Consider the following 20,813-nt stretch of genomic DNA (forward strand, 5'->3'; position numbering starts at 1 on the left):
AACGCCTGAGAAGGGTGTCAGCCTGCAGGCAGACATGGTTACACCCCAGAGGCACGGGGTCATCCCTTCCTGTCTGTCCCCCTTCCCCTCCAACGTGCCTGCACGCACATTCGACGTCAGTGCTCGGGGGGACGTGCTGGCTTCGTCACAACGGGGGCATGCGACCCAGGGGCTGCTTCTCCTTCCCAGTCCCAGTGTCAAACGGGCAGTGTTGGCACAGGGCACCTGTTGTGTGCACTGTAGTCGTTGCCACATGCGTTTCCCCAGTGTCTTTTCACCTCCCCTCCCTGTGAGCACCTACTGTGTGCTGAGCTCAAAGGACGATGGATGGAGCAGTAAGACGCTGCAGCCCACCCAGCACTCGCTGCCCCAGATCCGGGTTACCTGCCGTACGTGGATCACCTCATGCCCACGCGACGGGACCTGGCGCCACTGCCCCATTCCACAGGTGAGGAAACAGTGCGGGGTTTCGGTGATTCGCCGCCGTCATGCAGTGAGTAGGTGGCAAAGCTGAGACCTGAACCCAGCATGTCTGACTCCAAAGCCTGTCTCTTACCCAGGCCCCTGCAGTGACTGACAAGTCAATGTGCTTCTCCTAAATCGTGTGAGTCTGGAGTTGGGGGGGCAGCAGAAAAGCAGCTACTGTGTGGAATTAAGCTGCTCACCTGTCCAAATCGGCCCAGGACGCCACACATGGCTCAGCCATGAGCCTGCTCAATTCTGGCAAACAACTGAAAGACATTAGCTGCCACTCTCTCCCCACCTCCTCCGTTTCTCCTTAGGGCTAAGAAACAGGGAATCATGAGAGGACAAAGTGCTTAGGGAACATGACTGTATTTGACCACACTAGCCCCAATCGCTGGAGCCTACCTGACAAGCAAGCGGTTCGGCGTGCTTTCGCCCAAGGGACCTCTGCCACCCTCTCCATGAGCCCATAGGGGATGAGGTCTTCCGGAAACAGAGCCGTTATCCTTTCTTCCCTGTCAGCATCTACTGTGATGACAACTGGACTAAACCGCCCTTTTGCCACAGCATCCTATGCTCTATTCAACTGAATGTCAGCCTTTTTTCTGAGTGGGGGGCGGGGGGAGGGGGCGCGTGCTCCTAGGTCCAAGGTAAAAATGAAAACAGCAAGGTGGCTTGCTTTGAAATGCAGAGGACTACTATCTTCAGCCTGTCCCTGGGCCCTGGCGACCAGACACGGCCAGAGCTCTGCTCGCTGCCCGGCACGGGCCCTGACGAGCAGCAGCCGGTCTCTCGGGAGCCGAGGTAGGACTAGCTGCACTAAGGCTCAGCAGACAGTCTCCCCGAACACAAGGCAGCAGGGGCGTCGCCCAGCTGCAGACAGGCCCGGGGGCTGCTGCCAGGCTGCTTGTTTTAAGGCACTCTGGACTCTATTTCCCTGAGGATCAAGTGCAGCAGGGGCCCCAACCTTTGTCTCCGGCGGGGGGTGGGAAACCCCTGAAGTACACGAAAGGTAAAAACAGAAAGTCAGTCTGTGTCATATCCCAAAATGGGCCCAAGCCATTTCTCGACCTCGGCCACAGACATGTTCTTCCTCAGAGCATAATTCTCAACCTGCAAAAGAGGAGAAGCAACTTATCAGACCAAGCTGATGCGATCTCTGAACTGACGTTTCCTCAGGATTTGCCCAGAAACGTTAAGCACCTTCCATTTCTTGTCTATGAGCAGCCTACTGAGTTGAATGGAGATGGACATTTGTCTAGTCACCAAACTGCCTATTCTCTGGGCAGGACAAACGTGGTTGTGGGGTAAATATCTGGATCTTAGAAGCTGGTGGGGCTGTGTGCATGTGCACAGGCATGCATGCATGTGTGTGGTCTGCGTGTAAACGAGGGGGCCGGAATCGGGGCAATGGGTTAGAGTCAAATGAAAACCTTAACTGAGATAACTGTGCTCATCCTTTCTCTTGTGCTGTCTTCTCAGTTACATGTGAAGCACAATAGGTTCTCCAGTTCCACTTAAGCAAGACAGGAATCCCAGGAAACCAGGTGCAATGAAACAGCTAAGTTACCTGATCCTTGGAAATCTTCCCCACAGCGAAATACTTGGACTTCAAATTGGAGAAGTAGAGGCCAGACACGGCTGAAGCAGGTGCCATCGCTAACGACTCCGTCAACCGAATGCCTAGGGAGCGACAGAACTGCGCATGTGCCCAGGGCCCACAGCCGGCCGGCACCCACTCTGTGCTGATTCGGGAAAGAGGGCGCTCCCTTCTGGGCACGTACCTGTGCGCCGCTCGATGTCCGCAAGCCTCCACATCGTGAGCTTCTCGGTGTGGTCGGGCTGGCTGGGGTAGCCGGGCGCTGGGCGGATGCCCCCGTAGCGCAGTCTTCGCAGGTCGGCGACATCCAGCTGCTCGTCGCTGCAGTAGGCCCACAGTTCCCGGCGGACCCTCTCGTGGAGCTCCTCCGCAAAGGCCTGGAGCCCGGGACAAGGGGGTTCAGTGCTGCCTGTCCCCCTCGGTCAAAGCCACCTGGGCGGCACTCTCGCCTGGGCCAGCCGGGGACAGCCAGCAGGAAGGAGGGCACTGGACTCCTGACTCCTGCATAGTGTCATTAGCTGCTCTGCTGGCTTGGTTTTGGCCTCCCCACTGCTCAGTGCACCCCACTCCCGGCACACGAAGAGGAGGACTCTACAGAGCAGGTCCCCAACCTTTTTGGTACCAAGGACTGGTTTCATGGAAGAGAGGGGTGGGGGGGTGAGGAGGGCAGACAGGAAGTGGAGCTCAGGTGTGCTTCGCTCACAGCCCAGTTCCTGACAGGCTGCGGGCTGGTACTGGTCCACGCCCAGGGGTTGGGGACCCCCGCTACAGAGGACACCTCCATTAGAACAGGAGCTCTGAAACAGAAGTCCGGTTTTAATTTTTCAGGCTCCTTAGGAAAACATCACAATGAAGTTTAGGTTCTTAGGGTGATTTCCAACTGCACCACTGAAGGGTCACCTCTGCCCAAAAGATAATGTGGGAGAACAACTGGAGAATAGACGACTCAAACTGGGTTAAAGCCAGCCTCATCTGATCCTCGAGGCTGCCTCGAGTTCTGCATCATCCCGGGTTCCACCCAGGCTCTGTCCTCAGAGCGCTGCGGCACTACCTCTGCCAGCCGGTCCCCCAGCGCCTTGACCATGATGCTGCTGTAGTCGTCACACTGGTCCTCGTAGGCTCGGCTCAGCTCCTCCACCCCGAAGCAGGCGACAGCAAACAGGCCCAGGTGGTCCCGGAGGCCCGAGTGCAGCGGGGCAATGAAGTCCGAGAGGCAGAGGTACGGCTCCGTGCTGGCGGAGTCCTTCTCGGCCTGAAAATCCAAGGGGCAGGCGGAGGGGCCGTGAGCACGGGCGGGGCAGCACACACACTGGATAGCAGCGGACTCTCGTCAGAGTGCAGGCCTCACACAGGGATGTCTGCCTGTTCTGTGCGCTGTGCCGTCCTCAGCACTTAGAACAGCGTGTGGCAATCCCTACAGATTTGTTGAATGAGCAAATGAAACGAGCTTTTAAACATGTGACATGCTACACGTAGTCGGGAAAACAGTCGGGAACTGCCCTCCCGTAGTCGGGAAGAGCAGTTCACTGCTCTTTCACACTCTGACCAAACACTTACTGAAGGCCACAGGCACTGTGCTAGGACTGGAAACCTAAACGTTCAGATAAAAAAAAAATTCCCCCAAAGTGGAAGTGTTTCTATTCAAAATCAACATTAAATCTTGGAGTCATGTTCAGAAGGGGACCACCAAATATGAGCCTCTACTTTGCATCACGAAGTTGAACACGCTGCCAGGCCAGCCCCACAGAGGCCCGGGCTGCTGCAGGGGGCGGGGGGCAGAGCTCAGGAGACAGACAGCTCAGGAGCCCCTGAGCCAGTCTGACAGCAAACATAACTCAGCAGGATTCGCTTCTTTATTTGATTCAAATCAAAACCCTAGACTCCACCAAAAAACTACTCAACCTAATAAGTGAATTTGGCAAAACAAAGGGATACAAAGTCAATATTCATAAATCAAAAGCATTTTTGTACACTAACAACAAAGTATCAGAAACAGAAATTAGGGGAAAAATCCCATTTGCTATAGCAACAAGAAAAATAAAGTACCTAGGAATAAACCTAACCAAGGAGGTTAAAGACCTGTACTCAGAAAACTACACAACGCTGAAGAAAGAAATTAAGGAAGACACAAACAAATGGAAGCATATACCGTGTTCATGGATTGTAAGAATTAACATCAAAATATCCATACTACCCAAAGCAATTTATAGATTCAACGTAATTCCTATTAAACTACCAATGACATGTTTCACAGACATAGAACAAATATTTCAAAAATTAATATGGAACCATAAACGACCCCGAATAGCCTCAGCAATTCTGAGAAAGAAGAACAAAGGAGGAGGGATCACAATACCTGGCATCAAACTGTGTTACAAAGCCACTGTAATCAAAACGGTCTTGTACTGGCATAAGAACAGGCACATGGACCAATGGAATAGAACAGAGAGCCCAGAAATAAACCCAAGTCTCTATGGTCAATTAATATTTGACATAAAATGGAGTAAAAATAGCCTCGTTTAACAAATGGTATTGGGAGATATGCACAGCTACATGCAAAAAAAAATATTAAACTCGACCACCAATTTAAGCCATACACAAAAAGAAACTCAAGATGGATGAAAGACTTAAATATAAATCGTGACACCATAAAAGTCCTAGAGAATATAGGCAGGAAAATTTCAGATATTTCACACAGCAATATTTTCACCAGTTTGTCCTGTAGAGCAAGGGATATACAGGAATAAATAAATGGGACTACATCAAATTAAAAAGCCTTTCAACAGGTACAGAAAACATGAGCAAAAAAAGGGAACCAACCATATGGAAAAATATATTTACCAATGATACCTCGGATAAGGGTTTGATCTCCAAAATAGACAAAGAACTCACATGACTCCATACCAGGAAGACAAACAATCCCATTATGAAACAGGCAAAGGATCTGAACAGATACTTCTCCAAGGAGGACATACAGAGGGCCCAGAGACATATGAAAGGATACTCAGCATCACTAGCCATGAGACAGATGCAAATTAAAACCACAATGACATAGCACTTCACACGAGTCAGAATGGCCCTCATAAACAAATCAACAAACTGGTGAGGCTGTGGAGAAAAGGGAACCCTAGTGCACTGTTGATAGGAATCCAGGCTGGTGAAGCCACTGTGAAAAACAGTATGGAATTTCCTCAAAAAACTAAAAATGGAACTGCCTTTTGACCTGGCAATTCCATTGCTGAGATTATACCCTAAGAATCCTGAAACACCAATTCAAAAGAACCTATGCACCCCAGTGTTCACAGCATTATTTACAATAGCCAAGTGCTGGAAACACCTAAATGCCCATCAGCAAACAAGTGAATCAAAAACTTGTGGTACATTTGCACAATGAAATACTACATAGCAGAGAGAAAGAAGGAGCTCCTATCCTTTGCAACAGCATGGAGGGAACTGGAGAGCATTACGCTAAGTGAAATAAACCAGGTGGTGAAAGACAAATACCACATGATCTCACCTATAAATGGAACCTAATTAACACAACAAGCAAACAAGCAAAATAGAACCAGAAACATGGAAATAAAGAACAAACTGACAGTGACCAGAGGTAGGGGGGTGGATAATGGGGGAAAGAAGGGGAAGGGTCAAGTCAAGGAACATGTATAAAGGACCCATGGACAAGGACAACGGGGTGGGGGGAGGATTGAATGTGGAGAGTGTGGGTAGGGCAGGGGGGAGTAGTGGGGGGAAAGGGACCAACTGTAATTGAGCAATAAAAACATTTTTTAAAAAATGTGACTCTCCCACCAGGCCAGGTGCCTCTCCCACTTTTCATTTTCAGCTCATGACAGACTCTTCCCTGTCACTAAACTGACAAATAAAACCTTACTATTTCACTAACAATAATTTTGCTGAGAACGTAAACAGCTAATTATTAATTTTTGTTGAGTGCTTACTATATGCCAGGCACATGATACCATTGGCGCCACAGTGCAGATGAGGAGTCTGAGGCAGGTGCAGCTGATCACCCAGCTCAGGTCAGAGAGCAGCAGGCCCTGGGTCTGCTACCACAGTCAGCACTGCTGACGGCTCCACGGCACTGGTTAGGACTGATCGATCAACAAGAAGTGGCCAACCCAGAAGCTTAGGAGCTCTGTGCTCGCCGGTTCTGTAAACAAGTACACAGCCTGGCAATGGGAAGAGATGGGGAGGGCAAGAAGGTGTCTGACCACGGCATGTGGAGACGTCACGGAGCCCAGAGCCAGCCACATACAGAGGAGCGGCTCCAGATGTATGCTGCCGTCAGTTGTTCTGGGCCAACAAAGTACGAGGGAGATGCCAAGCTTCCGGGCACAAGGAGAGATGGGCCAGAGCACTCCACCGCATGTTAGAAGGGGCTGCTGTCAGAGTGACTCAGAACAGACTCCCAGAGCAGGAGGTCGCTGCAGCCAGAACTCTCCAGAAATACCTATCCGAGTAGGTGGCAGATATACGCTGAGAAGTCATACATGAAATGTCCTAACACAGTCCGTCACAGACTGCCTGGACACAAATGGGTCTGGACACGAAAAGAGCTCAGAGGACACGAGACCTGAAGGATGAAAAACTGGGCCAGGAGAGGCTTCTAACCTGAGTTCCACCTGGAAAAGAGAAGTCACCAGTTCCCAGATGCAGGGAGCCGGAACTGACGTGAGGCCCTGCCCTCAGTCTGTGGTGTCTGCGCCCCAGTGCAGACTGATGATGTGGCTGCCCTCGCTGACCTTGGTCACCGCTGTTCAATATCCTCAACTTAAGAACGTCTTCAGATGTTGTTTCAGTAAAAGTATCTGTCATTATGAACTATTTTGTGGTTATGATTCAAAGCAACATGATCACTCCTAAATGACTAAAATGGTAGCAAAGCTTTGCAAGAATAATTTACTGCAACCCTTAGTGACAACTCCAGTGAATTCTGGTTCTACTCTCGATTAAGACAATGGCTTTTAAGACAGCTAATGGGACGTGCCCATGGTGTCTGCACTTTGAAAGGTGGGGGTGCATGAGAGAAGGCCACGTTGCAATGACCCTGTTCTTACAATGCCACAGAAGATGGAGCTGACACGGAGCCACGGGGTGAGGGCAGGCTGGGCTCTCCCCTCCAAGCTGTGGACTCAGCATGTTCTCTGCAACCTTCATTTTCTCTTCTGCATAATGGACACATCAAGTGCCTGAAAAAGGGTGTGTGGGAAGTAAACAAGATGGTTCATCTGAGCCCTGTAAGCACCTGACACCTGGTACACTTTCAGTGAAGGTTTGCTCCTGCCTGTCTCCCCTTGAAGAGAAAGCAACCAGCCTGTCTCAATGACGTGTGTACGAGCAGATGTACATGACCACTGAGGCAGCCACTGCCTGACACATCAGCAAACCCTGCACTCCAGCCTTCTCTCCACGTCCTCACAGTGGCCTCGGGGTTGGGCCTGGGATTGGTCATTCGGGGTGAGGTGGGGCAGAGCTGTCCTTCATACAAAGCTCAGACTTACTTCATTCTTATTTACATTCTTTCAGTGCTCACACCGAAAAGCTTGCTTATGGTCTACCCGCCCACCGTACCTGTTGCCTCAGCCCATGAAAGGTGGCGATGGGCCTCGAAGCCCGGGGGTCGGAGCCCAGTGCGTACAAGTGGATGTCATCTTGGACGCTCTGCGCTGGCCAGAACCCAACCACGCCCCTGGCTTGCAGCTTCTTCTCCCTGATCAGGACTGTCAGCATATTCTGGGCATCATCATAGACTTTTTTGGCTTCTTCACCTATTAGGAAGATACCGTAAGCATTCACTTAAAAGATGTCAATAACCAGCAAATGCTTCCTTTAGAACCACCGCCCTCCCCTGTCACCTTGTCACCCCTCTCCCCTCAAGTACTCTCTCAGAGCTTGGCGTCAGACATCCCAGGGTGGAGCTGCGGGTGGTTTTGTGCTGCCTGCTAAGTGCGGTTCCCAGTCTGTCTCCCTGACTCGCGCTGCTTACGTTTCCATTTAACAAAGGCAAAGCGCCAAACCGGTGGCTCCCCAAAGGAGGCTGTCAGAGAGTGACACAGGGCAGGCCGAGTCCTTTGCCGCTGCTGCTCCTTGTGCACACACCACTCCCCTGACCTCACAGGGCCCTGTGCGGAAGGGCGGCAGGTTGAGGAGCCTTAAGCGGCTTCAGCGCTGCTCCCGGACAGCCGAGGCTCAGGGGCTCCCGAAGGATCTCTCCTGCATAGTGTGCCTGGGCCCTGGGACACTCTCCTCCAGGTTTCCAACTCTGCACATGACCCTGAGCTGCCCCTCCCATGGTCAGGGGCCAGCAGGGTCTTTAGTCCTCTGTCAAGGGCATGTTCTGGCCAGCTTCTCCTGGCCTCTCCAGTGTTCATCTGCGGTCACTCGGGAGGTCAGAATGAGAACCCCCTCTCCGCCTGCTGCAGCCCTGCCTGGCCTGAGAGCTGCCGAGTCACAGAGCAGGGACCCTCCAGGAAGTGGGCAGGGGCCCTTCTTCAGGCTCCACTTAGCCCTCGGCCCCCACGGCTCTCTCCCAGGCCCCTCCTTCCTGCTCTGCTATTACCCAGTCCTCCGAATGGCTCGGCATTTGATCCCATGTCTCTGGGGGTAGGTTTGGACTCACCCACTTCTATAGCTTATCTCCCCAAATTCCCCTTCCCTACCAAGGCTCCAGGCACAAGGGACAATTGTAACCCGAAAATCAGCACACATCTGTACCTTCTCACACTGTCCCCTCTGCCAGAATGTCCTTTCTTCAGCGCCACCTCACAGCCCCCAGCCTTACTTCAGTAACTCTCACTCAGTTTTTACAAATCGGCTCAAATGCCATCTCCTCCAGGAAGCCTCCCCTGTCTTCCCAGCCTGAGGTCCACCTCATTTTCCTGTGTCCACAGAAACCTGGGCTCCCCTTCACTTCGGCTGCACCAACCAGCCAGGTGCGGGGGGCCGAGATTATACTGTCTTCCCTGTTGTGTACGCGGTGCCCAGCACAGAGCCCGGCATGGAACTGATGTCAACAACCATTTACTAAAGAATGGGTAAACAAGATGTCAAATTTAGTTGATCAGTAAGGACCATTGAAGAGCTGAGCAGGTGAACAACACCCCATATTATATGATAATAAACTGTAACCCGCATAATCCAAACCGTCTATTCTCGTGTTCGAAGTCCCAGTACTGTGCCTCTGAGATCAGAGAAGGAAGAAATAAGCATGGAACTAACCTACAGTCTTGTCGTTGAATATCTTGGGAAAGCCTCGGTTCGGGTACTTGCCCCGGAGCTGCCACACGTCAAAGAAAGGCTTCCAGTCAATGTAGTCCACCAGCTTCTGCAGGTCATAGTCTTCGAAGACCCGAGTCCCAAGAAACGTGGGCTTCACTGCAGGAGAGACGCACCGACGTCAGCAGCAAAGCGGGCCTGGGCGGAGCACCCACGCACAGCGCTGCCTGCCGCAGACCTTCCCGGCCAGCTCTCTCCCGCTCGGCTGGCTCCCATGCCGCGCCTCCGTCCTGTCACCCGTGGGAGCTGTTTTCCAAAGAGGGGAACTTTAAATTGTCATGCAGAATGAGTCATTCTGCAGGGAAACTTAAATAAAACCGTTCTCCCATGTAGCCAATGGACTGTATCACCCTTGGAGACTTCCCTCAGCCCTCCCAAGCCCACCCTGCCCAAGAAGAAAGACAGACGGGATAATCTTCCCACGTACAAATGGGAATGACGCTGCAATAAAGAGCACTGTAGAAAGACATGAATATAAAGTTTAAAGACAGGAAACAACAGTCTATACCACCTACTGCCACATATGCACAGAGCCTTCCTGGACGCCAAGAGCAGCAGTACTGGCCCCCACCCTCAGGCTAGTGGGGGGTCAGGCCAGGGCCCAAAGTGCCAACTCCACTGCCACTTCCCAGCCCTCCTGTCCTCAGTTCCCTGCCCTGTAAACGGTGGGACAGGGGGCGGGGTGGGGAGCGGTCAGAGAGCACGTGCTTTCCCCTCTGGGGGAACAGAAGTCTCAGGAGTGTCTTGCTCTCATCAGATAGTCAAAGTGAGAGGTGAAAGTTCAGGAAAAGCATGAGTAGCTTATTTTTGGCTGGAGATCTACCTTTTCATACATGTTCACAGTAACTCTTTCCCATTTATTCCTGGTCATCTTTTTATTATTTAGGATGAGACCTTCTTTGTTTGGTAATTAGGAGGAAACTATAGGTAGTTTTCTGGTAAAGTTCTCTCGTGCCTAGAAAGGCAGGGGGACTGTCTAGCTGCATGCTGGTCTTGAGTAAGCTTGGCTTCCAGAGTTGATCTGTTTAAGGTTTTACCACCAAGGAACTTGAGAAGAGGCCCCCTTCTCCCCTTATTGACTTCCTGCAATGACCCTAAGACGCCGCTGCCTTCAAAAACATGTCTGAAGGCTGGACCTCTGGCCCAATGCCCTTGGGCAGCAGGCCTAGAGCCCTGCAGAGACCTGCTGGGGGGCAGCAGCCCCCAGAACAGTGCCCGCCCCCCGCTGCCTGCAGCCTAGAGCCCTGCAGAGGCCCGTTTCCACCAAGACGTGTTTGCATATTGGACTTGCTCGAAATGAACTTCCCCTGCGAAATTTTTCTAATTTCACAGTGAAAGGTAAAGAGAAAATAATGGTTTGAACCATATGGTGATTTATAGTTTTCAAAGATTCACACATATTATTCTATCCTCCGTTTCCATAAAGTAACTCCCTTTTTACACATCAGAAGATGCTCCAAGTCACACAATGACGCAGAGCCAGGAGCCAAGCTGGGATCAGAACCAGGCTTCCACCTCTCCCTAAACCACACTCAGCTCAGCGCTTCCAATTTAATTCTCTCAGCTCTGCTGAGCACGAGCAATGAAAGCTGATTTGAGGTGTTACCTCGAAAATACATATTTAATTAACATAACCCCCGTTCACCTGTCTTGGTTTTGCATTTGTATCTCATGCCTCTCTGGGTCTGTCAAAGCATCTTACACATTTTACTCCCTCGTGAACACCTACTTCAGGCAAGAAAGGTGGCTAGAAATACACAAGGAAGGAAACAAAATAAGAGAAATTAAGACAGAAGGAGAGAGTGAACAAGAAAGAGGAGAGCCTGCTTTGCTGAAGTGTTTTAAAGGTCTGCTCAACTCCAGGGCGTTTTCAACTTCAGACAATCCATGCCTGTGCCTGGTCCTGCCCGGAACCCTGGCCGACGCAGTGACTGAGCTGCCAGGCAGGTCTCCAGAACTTGCCTCAGGCAAGCACGGCACAGAGGAAAGAGTACGGGGTTCAGAAGGCAGATCAGAGACAGGATCCTACTACTTTCCAAGGTATCACCCCAAACTGTTTCTGCAAAGGAAAGCGGGGTAGCAGCACATTCATTACGGAACTGTGTCCAGCACTCGGGGCTGCGCTGGGTCCCTCTCAGAACAGTGTCTGGGTCTCCACACGTGGGACCCGTTCACTTTTATTTCCAGTCATCACTGTCACTCGTTGTCATACTGGACACAATTAAGAGTCTCTAACTGCCTGTCTCATCCTGCAGCCAAGTAAACGCAAACAGCCCTTCAGCCCCCAGTTACCACCTGGAGCCCTTCTCTGCTCCACTGTCAAACGCACCAGGGTGAGGCTCGGACAGCCAGTCAATATGGAAACTGTTTTTTCTAGCTTGGCTCAAGGTTAAGTATCTTCTCTCCTAAGAAATAAAGAAGTTATTTAATCAGAGACGCTTAGGATTTCAGCTGCTACTACAAAAGTATGTCCAAGAGAGCTAGTACATAAGTTGTGCAAGCAAATTCTCTTATTAACGAAAATTCATAGCCTGAAATACTCTTCCTTTTCCATCCAATATGGCTTCATATCAGTACCAGAACATTAGACAATAAAGATTCAATAAATACCTACTAAGTATTTTTAAAATTATTTATTTATTTATTTATTTTTAGAAAGAGAGGAAGGGAGGGAGAAATAGAGGGAGAGAAACACAGATGTACAAGACATACATCAATAGGTTGCCTCTCACACACCCCCCAACAGGGGACCTGGCCCACAACCCAGGCTGGGAATAGAACCAATGACCTTTTGGTTCACAGGCTAGCACTCAATCCACTGAGCTACACCAGCCAGGGCAACCTACTAAATATTGATACATAAATATGAGGTGCACCTGCAGCCTGACCAGCAATGTCTCCGGCCTGTACTTTTAGAACATGCAGGTGGGGCTAACTGGTCTGCTGTCCACAGCCCAGAGGACTGGCAGGCAGAACTAAGAACTAAGCAACTGTCAACTGTGGGCAAACCCAAGGAGAGGGGAAGCCGACCAGTGTCAGGGGCTAGCCAACCCTCAGAAACACCTGTTTTCTTCATGCTGCTTGTTCCTCAGAAATACCTGTTTTCTTCATGCTGCTTGTTATCCCAATTCTCACCTGCCTAGCCAACCCCTAAAATGCACCCCTGCACAAAGCCCAGTAGGAAGATAACCAGGAAGAAATACCCCAATGACTTCTAAGGAATACTTATGCCTACTCCCCAGGGGTCCTTGTGGCCCACCGAGAGAGGTCCTGCACAGTCAGTGCTGGGCAGTCAGGGAGAGAGGCTTACAGTGGTCCTAACGCCTGCATTTCCTCCACCGGTTCCTCAAGAACAAGGATGTGCAGCGTCATCTCTGCACACTGCTTCAGTTCCCATTTCCCTGCTGGCCATGAGCTCATGTTTTATTCATTCCCTTAACTCAGGCATCTAGCGCAGCACCTAACACCTCCTGCACACTATCCAATGCTTGTCTGCAGGAATAAAAAAATTTTGACATAACCAAAATTATTGGAAACTCAGACACTGAAGAACTCTGATTTGAATGAGAATATAGGACTTCTCTAAAATGTTCCTAAACCTTTGCCCTTCTCAAAACAGTGAAGTCACATTAAAAACTGTAGGATCGTTTTATTACCCAGACAAGCCATGGCCTGTTTTTGTGACTTACCTTGAGAGACTCATAGTGGTCCTGTCTAATATCCTCATACTCCTCTGTGAGCTCCTCGAAGTACTCCTCTTTCTGATTCTCATCTAATAGTTGAGAACACTGAAAATGCAAGGTCATAGTCAGCAAGAGCCCCAGAGCAGCCAAAAAAGCTGAGACGTGCAACGCTGCTCGGTTCTGGTGACACCTTCTTCAGGAAGCTTTCTCGTGGTGACACCATTGCCTCGCCCTTCACCTGCCTGGCCGTGCAATAAAGAGTTAACTTGCTAGGAGGTTCAGATCTTATACCTTCCAATACAAACAAACAAACACCACCACAAACTGGCCCCTGGAACATCCTGTCTGATAAGAGTGTCTGCTGCCCTGACCTGGAGCCATGGTGCCCACCAGGCACATTACACTAACAATGTGACGTCAGGGGGGATGTGGCTCACGCTGCACCTGCCTGACCCTGGAGAGGAGGCCCAGGTGACTGATCCCAGTACAAGCCTGGACACCATGGCTCAGGGAGCCTCCCTGGTTGGCACTGCCCCACATGTGCTGCTGCATACCACTAATGGCAGAGTTAAACACTGTCCTTATGACCCCATGGGGAGGGGATACCTGGAAGCTCATGCCTGGTCTTTCCTGGATTCTACTGTATGCATGCTCTGTCTTTAGTGATTCTAATCTGTATCTTTTCACAGTAATGAACCAGGACTGTGAGTATAATAGTGCTTTGAATTCTGTGAGTCCTTCCAGCAAGTCACAGAAAGTGAGGGTGGCCTTGGGGACTCACACACAACACACTAGTTGGGCAGTCCTCGTCAGTGTTTCAAAGATGCTCTCTGTTCGTCTCTCCATCCCTGCACTTATCACAGGCGTGGTGTCTGCCTGTGTACCCACTCCCTTCGTAGAGGACAAACCCTCTGAGGAGGACTGTGTCCCTGTTTGCAGCTTAGTGCCTGGCACGTGCTAGGTGCGTCCTCCTGAATGTTTGCAGAAGGAACGAGGCTGATCTTCATGGTCACTCATGAGCTTCTGCCGAAATAAGAATGGGAACCTATCATCTGAGAAATGTGAGGCTACTCAGTAAATTGTGCAACTGGGATCAGCTGAATACTCTCCATGCTGATGCTTATCAAGCTGGTAGAATGGCTATCACCAAAACTCAAAGTAATTTACACACACACCGAAAGAAATTACTGCTACGGATCACCTCAGTTCAAAAACCACAGCACCACCCCATCTCTGGATGTTCCAGTAGAATTTCCTAACACACACAAAAAAGGGGGAAATTCAACGGCACCACCTGAAATTGAGAAAGTGAGAGTGGATGACGGAGAGTGACTACCAGCTCGGAATGTCTAGAATGCTACATGAACTTTCTAGGTATCTCTAATCCCAACCCAACTGCCTGTGAGTTAGTGTAAAACCGTACTGCTTTCTGAAGGAACACACCATAATCAGAAAAGGCCTTGGCAGCAGACCTAAAAATAGGCTCCCAAATGCACCGAGTATTTGCTCAGCTTACACAAACCCCACTTCAGTGAAGTCCTCAGCCCAGCAGAACTCAATGACAGTAAGAACGGGGTTTCTGCTCCCAAGCTCCCCCGCATATGCATGCATTCTGCCAGATTTTAAACTCTGAGAAAGCCAAACCCCAACACCCAAAGAACTTGACACGGGTACACTGTGGGGAAGAACCTACTGCTGGCTAGTCCGGGGCACCTCCACACCCCCACAGCGCCCCTGTTCCCAGAGCACAGTGACAAGCCCCACCCTGCCCAGTCTGACTTGTCCATGGAAACAAGTTCATGGCCAGTTCTATGGGCCACCCTACGTGGTCCTTCCACCATAAAATCAGTCCACCGTGTGTTTTCATGTCAGCCACTCAGACAGTGCATAGTTCTTCTTTTTCCTTTTTTCCTTTTACTTTTTATGGCAATAGCAGCACAATAAGAGAAAATCTATTCAACATGTATTTTACAGTTTAATAATAACTAAATATTGGCACCTTGTTTTTATTTAAAAAAAAAAGTGAAGAAAGGGGCACCCTCAGGTCTAAATATCCAACTACTATGTATGCCCTGTTTTGGAATCTCTCAAGTGCACGAGACGGTTACTCAGAGCACGGGCCCATGCCATGCCCACTGCACTTGATCTCAACCGACAGTCACCCTAACTAGCTGCACCACTGACTCCTGAAATCTGTCACTAGCAATTACCCAAATGATTTCTCATCAGACTTACATTTGAGTACTTTCAAAAGGTGGCTGTCCCACCCTGGCCAGTGTCACTCAGTTGGTTGGAGCATCCTTCAGTGAGCTGAAGGGTTGTGGGTTCGATCGCTGGTCAGGGCACATGCCTGGGTTGCGGGTTTGATCCCAGGTTGGGGTGTGGATTGTGGGTGATTGGTGTTTCTGTTTCTCCCTCCCTCTCTCTAAAATCAATAAAAAGATGGCCTCAGGTAAGGGGGAAAAAAGGGGCTGTTTCTTGCAGTTCAGAAGAGCTGACTGCTGTGGCGCCCAGGTGGCCCAAACCGTAAAGAGCACAGACGTCCACACACTGGCCTCTGCCGGCTCTCAGGGCGGCCACGCCACTAGCTCTTCAAGGTGGTGAAGGAATCTGTCCTCAAAACGGAAACAAGGGGCCGGTTCCCTCCCAGCTAAAGGCCATCCCCTAATGCAGGGCAGTGGTACCACTGTACTTAAATAGGTCCAACAGCCTGGCCTGCAAATGGAAAGTGCGCGGTCATTCGTTAGCACTTAAAAATGACACAAGCCTTAAAAAGAGGCCCACTGGGTACTCAACCAGGGACCTGATATAGGCTCCTTCTGAAGCGCAATCCAAAAACAAAATACAAAAAATTGTTCTGAAGTTGAGTTATAGAAATATAGTTTATTTACACGCTATCTATGACTACATCCATGGCAAATTAAAAAGCTGCAATTGCATAACTCCACACTGACTTAAAGGAGCATCGTTAAATAGTATTAACGGGAGCAAGTTTCACGTGGCCTGGAGCAAGACCAACTACATCACATCCCGGACCTGCCACCTGACGGATGTGTGACCTCGAGGAGTCACTAACCCCTTCGTCCGCTTCCTCATCTCTAAAACGGGGATAATGAACGTGTGTACCTCATAAGGATTCAACGAGGAACCCAGGTACAGCATTTAGCACAGCCCCTGGCTCACTGTAAGTTTTTAATAATCTCGGCAATTCTAATGTAACTTTCATATATATCAACTCACAGGTCTAAAAGAACTCCTTTGGAAAACGGCTCAGGAAATGTGGTCGCCCTGGTCCGGGCTCTGGGTTCATGCAGCCCCAGCCCCTTGGTAACTCCCCTCCCCTGCAAACTGGGCGTGCTGGACTGGACGAGCGGTCTGTGAACTGTGCTCCTTCGAGGAGAACGAGGAGCAGGACAGAGGGTGGAAGGGCAGCTCCTGTTTGTGCCGCTCTGCGTGGCCCATGAGACGTCCCCTGAGAACAAGGCTCCTGAGGCTAAAACTTGGAGACCGCTGGACAGATGGTCACCCAGCCACCTTCCTGCTACCCTATCCTGGCATTTAGCGGAAAGAATAAAAGCTGCAGCGAGAGAAGGTGTTAGGCTTCACGGATGGAGAAAAAGAGGAAAAAACACTGAGCTAAATTGATGACTGCACTCACTGAGAAAAAAACCTGTCATTCTAGGTTTTGAATATCAAGTGAATGTTTTGTTTTGTTTTGTTTTTAAGTTTTTAAAAAATTTTACTTGAGAGAGTAGGGAAGGGAGGGAGAAAGGGAGAGAAAATATCGATGTGGGAGAGAAACACCACGCCGATGCCTTCTACCTTCTGCTGGCACCCTGAGTGGGCAGAGCACAGAGCCCACAATCCAGGCCTGTGCCCTCATCGGGAATCGAACCGGCGACCTTTTGGTTTGTAGGCCAATGCCTGACCAACTGAGCCACACTGGCCAGGGCAGGTGAATGTTTTTTGTCTTAAGTAGGATCATCTGGCCCATTCCAGGATAAATGTTTTTTTGAGCTGGAAACAGGATTTTTAAAAAATTCTACGTTCCTCTAGCTCCGGCACAGAGTTAGGAAAGCATACATCCGTGTCTGCACACGTTTCTCGGTGGCCGAGAGCGCTCTCCCTGGGTCGACGTCCAGCTCAGAGGTAGGTGTCTTGGTCCCACCATTCCTGCGCCTCAGACCAGCGCTCCTGCTGCCTGCTCAGTCAGTGGACTTCAAAAGCCCAAGGCACACTCAGCGACCCCCTTCCAGTGACGCACACAATGGCAGAGACACCATCAGAAGCCATAGGCTATTTTTTCACATTTTTAGAACTGGACAAAAATAAACAGACATTGGGCGACACCCCTGACTTGCAGTGCTCTCTGTCCTCCCTTCCCGACACACCGAGCAAGGCGAGCCCCGCACTCACCACCACCACGCTCTTGGACGCGTCCAGGACGTGGATCACGGGCGCACTGTACTTCGGGGCGATTTTCACTGCGGTGTGGGTTCTGGAAACAGAGGTCAGAAGGAAAACACTTCCATCAGCGCTGTCAGCTCCCGCTCACCCTTGCTCAGAACTGTCAGAGGCAACTGTTTCCACAGCACTTTCCAGAGAAAGAGTCAAGGTACTTCCACGTATTGAACTTCAAATTTCCCTTGTAGAACAAGAATGACCTTCTCCCACCCTGAGATGGGGGAAGACAGGGATCCACTGGCCCAGGCTACCAAGAAATCTGTGACAAGTGAGAAAGCCTCTACCCTCAGCCCTCTGCAGTGGGGGACAAGTCTGCGACCTGGTGAATCAGCAGCCTGTCTGAACCAAGGGAGCCAACCAGCCCAGGCAATGACACTTTGATGCCATAAAGGTCAAGTTGAGTTTCTTCCTCCCAATAAGGTGGGGTACCAGCCAGGACTCCTGCGGAACCAGACACTAGGCAGGACACCACTCTCTGCTGTTGCACACTGCCCCTGGGGGACACCACCACACCCTGGGTAACCCCACCTTGTTCTTTGCGTGTGTGTATTTATTTCATCAGTATTTAATTGTTTGACATTTTTTAAACTTTTTTTATTGTTGTTCAAGTACAGCTGTCCCCATTTCCCCGCCCCCCACTCCCTCCACCCCAACCATCCCCACTTCCCGCCCTTGATCCTGCCCCTCTTCGGCTTGGCCCATGGGTCCTTTATAGATGTTCCTGAAAACCCTTCCTCCTTTCCCCCCATTCCCCCCGCCCACCTCCCCTCTGGCTCCTGTCCATTTGTTCTTAATTTCAATGTCTCTGGTTATATTAAGGAAACTCAGGCCCCAAGTAAACCCAATACCAAATACCACAGAGAGGCAAAAGCAACAAAAATATTTCATAGCCAACATTGGCTTAGCCCCAAACCCCTATTGCTGAACCTGAAAACGTTAGTACTGGCAAGGAAACACCCTTTAATCCTTAAAATTACCTAATTAAGTAAAGTGTAAAATAAACCGCCCTGATTACTGAATGTTTATAGCAACAGCAGAGGCTACATATCTGCTATCTCATTTACTACAAACACAGTGAAGTGGGAACTGACAACGCATTACCTCCCTCACAGCATTAAACCAGGGCTCTGGAACCCCACTAGGGGGCTGACGGCCACGGCCCCAGCCGGTGGGCAGCGCTCGCCACTGTTTCTCTTCCTCCCTGCTGCCCTACTGCAGCAGCACTCTGCCCCCCGCCAGACATTCCAGATTCTTCCCCTTCGCTGAAACGTTTTTTCATTTGCAACGATGCCCAGGAGATGCTAGTATGTGAGAAGAAAACAAAGATGCAGAACAATAGGCTTAATACAATTCTATTTTTTTTAAACAAACACTACCACATTCAACCAGCCCCAACCAACGAACCTCACATGTGTTTCTGATCAGTTAGAAAGAGCACCAAGAGATACATATCACAGCGCCAGCACCGGTTATGTGGAGGGGAGGGGGTACTGAAGATGGGCAGGAGAGCTCAAATTTTACTTTCATACCTCAGGATCGTTTGACATGTTCTGATGAATGTGGGTCCCTGAGGTGATTTTTAAAAACCAAGAGGCAGTCAAAAATGCAGTACAGTTGAGAGTTTTTCGTAGGCTTCTCAGGGAAGGCTCTAAAAACTCCTTCAAAATGAGGGAGACAAGGATATTCCCAGACCTTTCTTTCTAAGCATATCTTGGTACATGAATAGGATGCAAAGGACTAAAGCCACTGCCACGAGAACTGAGCCATAAGGGTAAGTTCAGGCCTGAGACGGTTACTGCAAGAGACGGGGGAGCTGGGGTGCGGAGCAGCAGGCGCCAGACCACGGCCCTGGAGCAGGAGATCTCCCTGCCTCCTGAGAACCTGTTTTGTGCCCGCTGAGTGTGCAGGGACCAAAGACTTGGAAGATTTTCTGTGTATTCCACGAAGGGGAAGATTTTCAAACAGTAGGGAAAGTTGGGAAGAAGCAACTGCTTCCAGTTTCAAAACAGAGGACAGGTCAGACCCTGCTTGCTTCCTCTTCTTCAGACGGTCAGCTCCTGAACACACAAATATAACTCGGTAGAGATTCTCCTGGAAGTTCCTCCAGGAAACACTGTTTTAGGCCTGATGCACTTAGGTGGTATTTGTCTTAAAGAGAACCAGTACAATTATAAAATTTAAAATCAACACAATTAATATTTATTAAGCATGCAAGGGTTCTCAGTGCAGTTCTGGCCACTCTGTCTGATGGTCCTCTGGGCAAGGGCACCGAGAAGCACCTGACGGGCTCCACTGTGTAAGTAAGTATATAAATCAAGAGCAAAGTGCTGCTTCCCAACGTAAAACTGACAAAGCTAGCTGAGCTCAGGCGCGAAACCTGAGCTTGCTCAGCCAGCGAGAGCGCTCTTGCTTTCCTGATAAAATAATAAGCCATTGATTCCACTTTCTTCTCGGCTCCCATTTATGCAGGCTCGTCCGGCTGGGCAGACTTCGTCCTGAAGTCTGAAGAACTACAGAACACTGGACTCCCTCTTCCCCTTCCTACCCACCAAGGGCAAAGGGCTAGATGCTGAGTCTGAGTCGCAAATCCACCTCTGCTAGGTCACTCATCAACACTTCTGGTTTAAGTCATCATCTCCTATACCTGCCACGTGGGCATGACAGTGTTAAGCTTGGAAAATCATCTCTAAAACCCTGAAAAAGAACAGGAACTCCAAACATTTATTTCAGTCATATCCTATCCCAGAATTAATTTAATGTTTTGCATAAATGCTACATGACCAAAATTTCAAACTCGATGAGAAAAATGAGAGAAAGGGGAAATTAAGATGCAATCAGGAGTAAAAGCAGCATATGAAACCCATTCCATGAAATCCAGAACACGGGCCCGAGTGCTAAGCTTCTCTGCAGTCAGCTCAAAGAGGAAAATCACATTAATTCTGTGAGTTAGCACCTTACTTCTCAACAATTAAAAAAAAATCAGAAAATTACCTCTAGCTTTGAGCAACATGACGTCCTGTTGAATTCTTTATTATTCATAAAAAATAAAATAAATGAAAAAGACATTTTACAGCGATTGGCTTTAAAACAGTTAAAAGCCGAGCGCTAACTGCCAGACTCATGCCCCTGAGAAGTGGTGTGGCTGCCAGGGCCAGATTTCCAGCAAAGTCATTTCTAGTTTGTGCTAGCAAGACTGCCTGCATCACACACAGGAGAACATTCAGTTTTCTATTTTCTCACAGCTCCAGATTAAAAGCAGGCACTCCGAGCATATTTCCACCACAAGTCTGTATAACCTCTTGAGCTCT

General features: G+C 49.8%; 1 protein-coding gene across 5 annotated transcripts in view; it reads right to left on the reverse strand.

The window, feature by feature from the left end:
* Nucleotides 1-818: 818 nt before the first annotated feature.
* Nucleotides 819-20,813, reverse strand: part of MTR (5-methyltetrahydrofolate-homocysteine methyltransferase) — a 93,073-nt gene continuing 73,078 nt past the window's right edge. For 4 of the 5 annotated variants that reach the window (XM_045817618.1, XM_045817628.1, XM_045817642.1 and 1 more), the window contains 9 exons: nt 17,458-17,539; nt 13,048-13,146; nt 11,688-11,763; nt 9,302-9,457; nt 7,655-7,851; nt 3,117-3,317; nt 2,250-2,442; nt 2,036-2,148; nt 819-1,578 (listed from right to left, as the gene is read on the reverse strand). In XM_045817618.1, the coding sequence (XP_045673574.1) occupies nt 1,492-1,578; nt 2,036-2,148; nt 2,250-2,442; nt 3,117-3,317; nt 7,655-7,851; nt 9,302-9,457; nt 11,688-11,763; nt 13,048-13,146; nt 17,458-17,539 (1,204 nt within the window). In that variant the 3' untranslated portion in view covers nt 819-1,491. Of the gene's footprint in view, nt 1,579-2,035; nt 2,149-2,249; nt 2,443-3,116; nt 3,318-6,970; nt 7,273-7,654; nt 7,852-9,301; nt 9,458-11,687; nt 11,764-13,047; nt 13,147-17,457; nt 17,540-20,813 lie in introns of those variants that run through there. The other variant, XM_045817634.1, reaches the window with a different exon arrangement.

This window comes from Phyllostomus hastatus, unplaced genomic scaffold (genome assembly GCF_019186645.2).
Source record: "Phyllostomus hastatus isolate PE091 unplaced genomic scaffold, TTU_PhHast_1.1 phas_contig_148, whole genome shotgun sequence".
In the NCBI taxonomy this organism is placed as follows: Eukaryota; Metazoa; Chordata; class Mammalia; order Chiroptera; family Phyllostomidae; genus Phyllostomus; species Phyllostomus hastatus.